Source organism: Pinus tabuliformis, chromosome 3_1 (assembly GCF_031772625.1).
Source record: "Pinus tabuliformis cultivar Carrire ecotype Pingquan chromosome 3_1, CPIR1, whole genome shotgun sequence".
In the NCBI taxonomy this organism is placed as follows: Eukaryota; Viridiplantae; Streptophyta; class Pinopsida; order Pinales; family Pinaceae; genus Pinus; species Pinus tabuliformis.
The window spans coordinates 814419522-814429870 of NC_142301.1; the positions used below are offsets into that span (position 1 = coordinate 814419522).

The 10349-nt window shown below is 31.4% G+C and overlaps 1 protein-coding gene across 1 annotated transcript; it reads left to right on the forward strand.

The window, feature by feature from the left end:
• The first annotated feature begins 492 nt into the window (after positions 1-492).
• On the forward strand, positions 493-5741 carry LOC149189969 (cysteine-rich receptor-like protein kinase 2). The gene is made up of 7 exons (XM_089411993.1): positions 493-1501; positions 1630-1773; positions 3968-4107; positions 4213-4423; positions 4547-4781; positions 4934-5078; positions 5181-5741. Exons 1-7 carry the CDS (start codon positions 658-660, stop codon positions 5508-5510), a joined length of 2049 nt encoding a protein of 682 aa, XP_089268119.1. The 5' UTR covers positions 493-657; the 3' UTR covers positions 5511-5741.
• The last annotated feature ends 4608 nt before the right edge of the window (positions 5742-10349 follow it).

A 10349-nucleotide genomic window follows, 5' to 3' on the forward strand; every position in this document is an offset into this window, starting at 1 on the left:
AGTAATAACCAGCCCTGCTTGGCTGCCAATGCTTGTGCAAATTCCGTGAGTGATTTTAGGTTATATATTTTAATGTGATATGTATATTATTTTTTTCTTTTATCTCAAAAATAGTTTGTAATTTTATTATTAAAAACAAAATTACAATATAGCGAATTGAATTTTATTATTTTTAACTAATAGAACCAACATAGATCCATTTTAATTAAAAATCTACCAAATCAAATCTCTCTGTATGCACATTTTTCTTAAATTTTACAAGTTTACATCTCAATTTTATTTAAAAATAAATCATATATCAATAATATACCACGATGCTTATGTCACATTTCGTTTTATCTTTTGGAGAGTAGTTTTTATATTTATCTGATTTTTCGTCTCTTTTAAATTAAATATTAAAATAGTAACCTAATCAATCAAACTTTCGGTGGAGAATATTACAATAATCACAATCACAAAAATTCACGAATCCTTTGACAATAAATGCCAGAGACTTTAGCAGCAGCCAAGTCAAGTCAATAGCGTTTAAGAATCAATCGGGGGGCTTTGGATAATGAATACCAGAGACTCGAGCAGCAGACAATGTATGGGTTGAGCTGCTCTTCAAGACCATAGATTCAGGAGGACAAAAGAGAACAGGGTTTAACTCCTGATCTTATGCCAGTGTGCGCTGAGGGCACGATTGCCATTAAGATGAAAGCATTAATATTCAGTACCATGTTACTTTTCGGGATCCATTTGTGCACGCGTATGCCCCTCTCGGCTGCTGATCCAGGGACTGCTGTCGTTTGGTTTGGTTGTGAGAAGCCTGAATACAGAAACGGTAGCTCCTTCCAGCGCAATCTAAACCAGGTTTTGAATTCGCTGGTGGGCAACGTTTCTACAAGCGGATTCAATGTTTCTAGTGTCGTTGTTGTTGAGGGAAAAAACAGCAATAGTTCAGTTTATGGGCTTCTCCAGTGCCGTGGAGATTTAAACTCCTCCGATTGCAAACAGTGTGCATCCACGGCCAAAACAAATCTTGTTCAGCGTTGCCACAATACTTCTGGACTCATTCAGCAAGACGGCTGCTTTTTACGTTACGCCAATCATAACTTTTACGGCGATATTGATAGTAAGCCGACAAGTTTGATCTGCAACGGTGGAAAAAGCAGCAAGCCGCGAGAATTCACAGATGCTGTTGATGCCCTGCTCTCAAACGTTACAAAGAAAGCTGCGCAGAGCCCGCAACTTTTCTTTGCAGATTATTCCCTGCCTTCTAATTTGATTGTGTATATATACGCCATAGCCCAGTGTTGGAAAGATCTGTCCCAAAAGGACTGCGGGTCTTGCCTAACTTCTGCGTCCTCTTCGCTAGAATCATGCGGAACTGGGACTATTGGAGCACAATTTGCATCTAAGAACTGCTATTTGCGTTTCGAGATGTATTCTTTTTTCAATTTGTCAGTGCTCCCCCCGCATCCGCCCCCAACTCAGCCGCTTCCTACTGCAGCCCCTTCAGGTAAAGTTGCTACAATATCCGGTATTTGTTTCACATAGTTTACCATGACAAGGAATATACTGCTTTAGTAAGGGTTTATATATTTTTGGTTCAATAGATCAAACCCATTGATTCTGTGCAAATGGCAGAAGGGAAAAAATGTTATATACTTCTTGGGATAACTCTGGGAGCAGTAGCCGCAATGATTGGATTAATTGCAGCGATTGGAGGTTGCAAGTGGAATTTTTTCGCTCTCCCTGAACGGTTTTCTCGAAGCAAATGTGCCGAAATTGGTAAATCATTCAGTTTTAAGATTCCGCAATGAATCCTTTTAATTTGGTACTTGTGTAAGATTTTGTTTACAGTTTGATACAAATTTTATCCCCGTACACATCTACTGCGATCCAAATTGTGTTTGTGACTGAACTCTGCACCACAAAATTTTATATTGTTTTTGTCTTCACCCCTTTCAAGTTTTAGTAAATTTGTCTGCTAACCCATTTTTGCTCATGACAGACTGTTATTTGTCCCTCCCACTTGTCCGTATTTATCAAAAATATTATTCATTCACCTAAATCGAGGCCTTGGCCTCACAATCTTGATTTAATATCACCTCAGTACCTTGGAAAGGATTGAAAAAATCAGTTTAATTGGAGAGTTCAAGGCTATTCAAAAAATAGGCTGTGTTATACATATCTTAGACAAAGTTAAAGCGTTTCCATGATTATTCCCTCAGTCCTAAACATTTTAAGGATTTCATAACTATATAGAAACGCAACATGATATGGTAATAATTATTTTAACATATTTATTTATTACTGTAAGAAGATACCACTTACATTTTGTGGTATGGTATATATTTATTTTCACTTACATTTTGTGGTATAGTATCAATAATTTTGATTTTATATATTATATTAATTTATTAATATATATTTATTTTAATCACAGATTTATCCATGGTTAAAAAAATTAAAGATGAAAATCTCAAAAATTCTTTGTATATATATATATATATATATATATATAACATACCATATCATACTATGTATAATTTTTCATTATTTTTCAAATATTAAATTGATTTTCTTAATATATAAATATAATTATTGTTTAGAAAATTTCTTAACTCTATTAAACTAAGAGTCTAAATCTAAAATAGTAAATCTACTTGAAATCCTTTAACTATAAGATTTTTTTTAATTTTTTTATATAATATATGCCAGCATATATCCATCTTAAATACAGATCTAATATAAGTTGAGAGAGATCCAATTTCTGCACTTGCAAATTTTTGTATGAATAGACATTATTTGAATATTTTGTAAATTTTTCTTTTCTAGATTTTGCAATTTTTTTTTAATTTTTTTTTTGGCGTACATGAGCAAAATTTTAATCTTTTTAAATTTAAAATTGAAATATTTTACTTAACATTGATAGTAGCTAATTTTTTAACTTTTATTATTTTTCCCTTTAAAATATTTTATGGTGAACAATTTTAAAGTAATTTTTTTATATATATATATATATATATAATCAAATGATATTTAGATGGTTTATTTAAATCTTATATTGAAATATTTTGAATTATATCTCTTCCTCTTATTTGAAAATGAAAGTATAAATTGTAGTAGTTATTATTATTATTTTTAATTGTTTTATTTCTTTAACATATCATGTATACTTTTTCATTATTTTTCAAATATTAAATTGATTTTCCTAATACATAAATGGAATTAAGGTCTACAAAATTCTTGAACTATGCTGAAATAAGGGTTCAAATTTAAAATAGTAAGTCCTTGAAATATTTTAACCTTTTTTTTAATTGCTTTATATAATATATATAATTTTTTTATATTTTTGAAATTTAAAATTGAAATATTTTACTTATATTAATTTTTTTTAACTTCAATTAATTTTTCTTTTAAAATATTTTATTGTTATATATGAAGATATCCAGATGAATCTTATATTGAAATATTTTGAATTATATATCTTCTTCAATATTTGAATTATATATCTTCTTCTTATTTGAAAGAGAGTATAAATTGTAATTGTTTTTTTACTTTTAATTATTTTATTTCAGCCTAAAAGAAAACATCAACTTCTTTATACTAAATTGTAATATTAGTAAAAATAATAAAAATATGATTATTAATATTTTATAGTACTTTAATATTATATTATATATTTTAATATTATATTATATATTATATATAATATAATATAATATTAAAGTATTATAAAATATTAATAATCATATATAATTATAATATTTTGTTTTTTATTATAATCCATATTGTTTTTATTTACAGAATACTCATGCTCCTTAACTCTCAGCTTAATAAAATTTTAATTATTACATTAGAAATTTTTGAAAATTTTGTTCAAACACGAAATTCGAAAGAATTAAATTAAAAGTTCCAAAAATATGGACGAACTGGCATATGCCTAGATAAGTAGGCGGTGCGTGTGATTGTTTGGCAGGTGAGGAAGGAGCACTTATGTTAAACCCAAATATAGCTGCTTCGGAATTCAATTTCAAGTATGATATTTTGAGAGAGGCTACCTCTAACTTCAAACCAGAAAATAAGCTCGGCGAAGGAGGCTTTGGATCCGTCTTCAAAGTGAGTTTAGCGTTGCATTTAATTAATTTAGCAAATTTAGCTACACCGTCGGAGGGAAATTATAAAGAATGTTGACGCAGGGGGTTCACCATACTTGATCTGCAGGGGGTTCTTCCAGATGGAAGAGAGATCGCAGTGAAACGTTTGTATATGAGTCCAAGGCTTGGAGATGCTGAATTTGTGAATGAAGCCAATCTAATGAGCCGTGTTGAGTACAAGAATCTAGTCAAACTGCTTGGTTGCTCCGTTGGTGGCTCAGAAAGGCTATTAGTTTATGAATACCTTCCCAACCGGAGTCTCGACAAGATTCTATTCGGTTTCTCTCTTTCTCTAATTTAATTTAATTGGGTTGTTTTTCTTTTTTCTCTATTCAGGTTTTGCATATAATGTAGTTTTGTTTGGTTTTTGTTTATGCATGTTCTCTATTTATTAATTGCAGATACAACGAGACGTCATTTACTTGATTGGAAAAAAAGGTTTGAAATCATTGTCGGAATTGCCCGCGGCCTAACCTATCTTCACGAGGAACCTGACATTAAGATAATCCACAGAAATATTAAAGCAAGTAATATTTTACTTGACGAGGATTACAGAGCCAAGATAACAGACTTTGGGTTAGCCAAACTCTTTGCAGAAGATCTGAGCCGCCTTACGACTACAGTTATAGGAACTGTGTAAGAATTCTCTCTAATGTTTATTCTGGTATGATCATCATCATCGTTAAATAAATTGGACAATACATGAACCAATTACAACTCATACTTGTGAATATGGTTCATATAATTTAGATGGATGTGGATATTTGATCGCTGTTGGCATTGTGCAGAGGTTACATGGCCCCTGAGTACGCCTTACGTGGACAGCTGACAGAGAAAGCAGATGTATTCAGCTTTGGAGTGCTTCTACTAGAAATAATCAGCGGAAGAAAGAGTCAGAGTTTGGCTCCAGACGCAGAGTTTCTCATCGAAGAAGTATGGTTCATATGGCTCTCATCTTTCGAGTGCAATTTTTCTAAAATGTCCGCCGCATTTTTCTGATTAATGTTTTATTTTTTGTTGATATTGGTCAAACAGACATGGAAACTCTATAAAGCAGACAGAGGTTTAGAAGCTATGGATGGCACATTGGAGGGAAGCTATTCAGTGGAAGAAGCGACTAAAGTGATTAAAATTGGTCTTCTGTGCACACAAGCAGCTGCAGCGTTGCGGCCTTCAATGTCCCGCGTGGTGTGGATGCTCACAAATGAGGTAGAACACGATATTCCGTCGCCCGCAAAGCCTGTTTTTATAGATCTCGATTGTGAGGGCGCACATGGCGAAGTGAAACGTCGTGCTCCTGAAAACCCTGACGGAACATCAACAGGTCGCACAGAGACTTCTGCAGGGACTCTGGAGCCGCGGTGAAAATCAGCCAATGCCGGTTGGCATTATATTAGTTTAGCCTGTTGGCATTATATTACTTTAATTTATTATATCTTCTCTCTTTGTTCTTTTAGGCTGTGTCATAAAGACACCTGGGTTTTTATTTCATTCCTGACATATCCGGCGCATTTTGTTTCACCTGTAAAAGTACTGTAATCTTCCGAAGTGTATTGGGTTTTTGTTATGAATAATTTGTAGGATTTAAATAGCAAATCAATGGTTGGGTTCTTCTTATGAATAATTTGTGGGAGTTAAATAGCACATTAGCTGCTGGCATAACGATGGAGGACCATTTTGGTATCTGAATTATATTGGGTTTTTCGTATGAATAATTTGTGGGAGTTAAATAGCACATTAGCTGCTGGCATAACGATGGAGGACCATTTTGGTATCTGAATTATATTGGGTTTTTCGTATGAATAATTTGTGGGAGTTAAATAGCACATAAACGGCTGGCATAACGATGGAGGACCATTTTGGTATGTGAATTATATTGGGTTTTTCCTATGAATAATTTATAGGACTTAAATAGCACATCAGGGGTTGGGTTTTTCTTATAAATAATTTGTAGGAGTTAAATAGCAAATTAGCTGCTAGCATAACAATGGTGGACAATTGTGGCCTGTGAATTTTTGTTTCTGATTTACAAACGGTAAGGATGATTACATCCGGTTAAGAGTGAGTATGTCTGTCGCCAGTGTTAAAAGGTTAGCAAATTCACGCTCTAGTCGGAGCTCATCAAGTTTGTAGGCTGAGCATCTTCATGCTTTTTAGTCTTATTATTGGCTCATTTTAGTGATTATGTTGATACGTTTTTAGTCTTATTATTGGCTCATTTTAGTTATTAGGTTGATACGTTTTTTCAGAGCATATTATTATTTTTTAATCTAAGATTTTTTTATGTGGAGTTATAAATGAAAGATGGATTGAGGTTATTATTGTTTGAATTTGTTTTTTTCTCTTTTCCATAATATTTATATTATATTTATTTCAATACTTTGTAGTTCGGGTTAATTTTGATATTATAATGACATTTGTTAAATTTGATATTTGGTATTTCTCAAATTACTTTAACAAATTACCAATTCAACATTATTTTATATATATATATATATATTCAATAACATTATTATATAGCCATTGAAAAAACTGCATTTCCTATTTAACTGATTGCTCAGATTTGTTCCTCAACTTGTCCTGACGATGAACCACACTAGTTGGTTTGAAACGCGTCGACAAATGACTCTCTATGTGATTTTGCCGAAATTATTCTCACTATCAAAATATAGATCACAGAAATCTAAACTCTTTAACATTATTATAGAAAAATAATATATATATATATAATTTATATTATTAATATGAGTGTTTTAATCATGTTTATATATATTAAAAAATATTATTTATTTAAAAATTAGAAAAATAATTAACAAGTATAAAAAAAATAAATATAACTCGAGTTATAATTAGTATTTAAAAAAAAATTGTATTAATTTACGTTATTAAAAATAAATTTAAATAGATTGATAATAATTAATTTATATATATGAAGAGATATATTAGATATATTAATTTATATGAGAGTTATAATTAAAGTGTAATAGAAATTTGTATTAAATAATAATATAAAAAATGAATTTAATTAAATAATTTTTATTTTTATTTTTTCCTAATATTGAAGATTTTTTTATCATAAAAATTAAAAAAAATTATTAGTAATAACTTTATTCAAATTTCAATAAAAATATAAATGATTATCATTATTATTGTTTTATTATAATATTTCACTTAATAATATTATTATATTTATTTGATAGTATAACTTGTAATTCTCTTTATTTAAGAGTTTTTAGTAATGTAATAGTAAACATTTACGTAGAATACTCAGAGATTTGTAAAAATTGTCTCAATGAAAAAAGCCATATCCTCAACTAGCTCCAAGTCCTCACATTCGGAGCTTATTGTTTTTTTCCAAAGTTTCTTTTTTCCTTCACTTTTTCATGATATTGATTGAAGCGTGTTTATATGATTACCTGTCTTAAGCACTTATGGTTTGCTTTCTTTTTTCAAAGAGTTTTAATTACTTATGCATCTTTCAAGATGATCCTACGTATTGGTTAATATTTAATCTTGATTGTTGGTTAATATTTAATCTTGATTGTTGGTGCTTCAAGACTGGATTATAAGAGGAAGTCGAACCTGCCTGCTGAAGATTGAAACTGCGTAATGTGCAGTTTCAATCAGCAAAGGCATACATGCCCAGAGACTAACCCTAACCACAGCAAGACCGCGGCTCATGTGAGCGGAGGTTAAGTTAACCACCGGCTTGGAAACCGTGCGGAGATTGTAATCCATCAGAACAGCTCTAAACAGCCTAACCGCGCGGAGGATAACCATCTTCCCTATGGAGTTTTTAAAATATGTTGTTTGACTTTGTACCTAAATTTATCTTTAACGCGTTTTTTTTGTTTTTTTTTTTGAAAATTCTAACATTGGAATCTACACTTTCTATCACTAAAGTATTATTTTTCTGGTTAAGTAAATTTCTTGCATTTTAAAATGCTTTTGAAAGCATTGATGTACTCATTAAACATTTTTAAACATTCAAGGAAGAAAACATTTAGAATTCTCCCAATAGCTCATCTAGCATTTTAGGAGTATCACTTTTTGAATTGACTTAATAATTCATTGGGATTTTCTTAAAGTTTCATGTTTTGAATTTCTTTTGTTTAATACATTCATTTGGCCATGTTTGAAAAATAAATTCATATTATCTTTCGAATTTCTCCAAAAATATATTAGGTTTTTTTTAATGTTCCTAATATTGGTTCAACAAAAATGTTTCAAAGGTTATTTTTTGAAAACCAATAACAATGCATGTTGTTCATTTCAAATATCTTCTTTTGAAATTCCTTGATTGTTAAGAAATCAATAGGGCAACAATTAGGGTGATTTCTCTTTAATTGATAATTGCTTGTGAAGTTATGTTGGCTTCTTCCTACTTTTATTATGTTCTTTTCATCAAACAATTACCAAAACTGTAAACCATGAAGATCACATAAAAGACAATGAACACAAGATGTAGGCTCCAAGCTAGGGAAAAACCTCTTCCAAGGGAAAAACCCAGTAAAAATATTATCTACCAAGACCTCCCACAAAACCCAAGTCAACCTTCCTTCCAAGCTCTTTCAATTAGTCAAAGTCATCTCAAGTACAATAATGACTTATGACAAATATTCTCTTGACTTAGAGAAGCCTAGAAGCTGAAGAACATGCTTCACCTAATTAATAAATTGACTTGAGCATGAAATCCATGCTTGAAAATTAATATTTTTTTTTCTTCTTTTTCTTTTTACATGAAATACATAATGATACAAGTTTTGAAGACCGAACCTAGTTTCATTCCAACACTCGCTCTTAATTAGGGAGGTATTCATCTTTACACAACTAGTACAAGGATACTCTCAAATTAAAATGTTCTCATAAGAAGAGTCAAATTGATAAGATATTTTCAAACATAAACATCATGACCATAATGATCAATATGCACAATAGCAAGGCCTTGATTAACAAGATCTAACTCTCCACTAGATTAGAAAACAATGCTCAAAGGCATACATATGGGCACCAACACCATAGACTCTTCAAGGCACATACCCCATTTGGATGTTCACCAGGTATGTCCTTTCAGGACTATTGTTATCTTGAATACCCAATCCTCAAAGAATATTGGTCGCCTTTGAACACTCTCATCTTGGATACCACATCATATCCTCAAAGAGTATCGGTCCACAAGACTACTTCCTATATTGGATTCCCAATCCTTAAGTAGTACTAGTCCCAAATTCTTATTAAATCCTCCATTCTCCCTCCCAATGCCTTCACTTACGGTTGTTAGTCTTGGCCTAGTGCATGATACATGGAGAATATGGTGTCCCACATTACTTCCTCTCAATTAGGGATGTATCCCTCATTCTCTCTCAAATAGGGAGTAGATCCTAACTTTCTTTCAATCGGGGAGACACAACCATGAACTTCATGTTTTATCTCATTAATTAACTACTTGCTCTTATGTGCATATCTTAGTAGTAGCTTCAAGGGCTCCTTTTCTCGTATCATCATATCATACCTAACCTTTCACTTTCCTAGATGTTATGGAGCCAAACTCTTTCAAAATATATCTTTATGACATGCTTCTTGCCATCAACCTTTTCCATCACTTTCCCTTAATCATCATTTATATTATGTTCATCATCAACATTATCTTGTCAAGATAATCAATGTGGAGTTAATCATAGCTATTTTTGTCCATATGGAAAGTGAATATCAAATTCAATATGACCAACGGGCTATCTTGTGACTTGGTACCTTTTTTGCCTTTAAACATTTCTGCCATATATTGTTCTAAGCGACTACCATTGTTGTCCACTCAATTGATGTGATCTTATAATTGGGTTAAACCAAACAGTTGTAGATACATCATATTATCTCAACTGCTATATTTTCCAAATTATACTACTGAAATATGTTCTTCTAGGTAGCCAAATCATATCTCAAAATCTTCAATATCAGAGTTACCAAGTCATGATAGCCTCTTGTCAAGATGTCAAGTCCGACTACTTGATTCCTTCTGAGGTCAACATCCCTTTTCATGGTATATCTTCATACTAGAATCCTTCTTCATTCTACTTTCCTTTCAAAAATCAATTAATATGTTCATGGAATGAACCAACAAGCTTTAATATCGTATCCATAGGAGTTTTTGCAGCTCCCTTTGATGTTTTCATTACCATATATCTTTCTTAAAGAGACCATATCTGA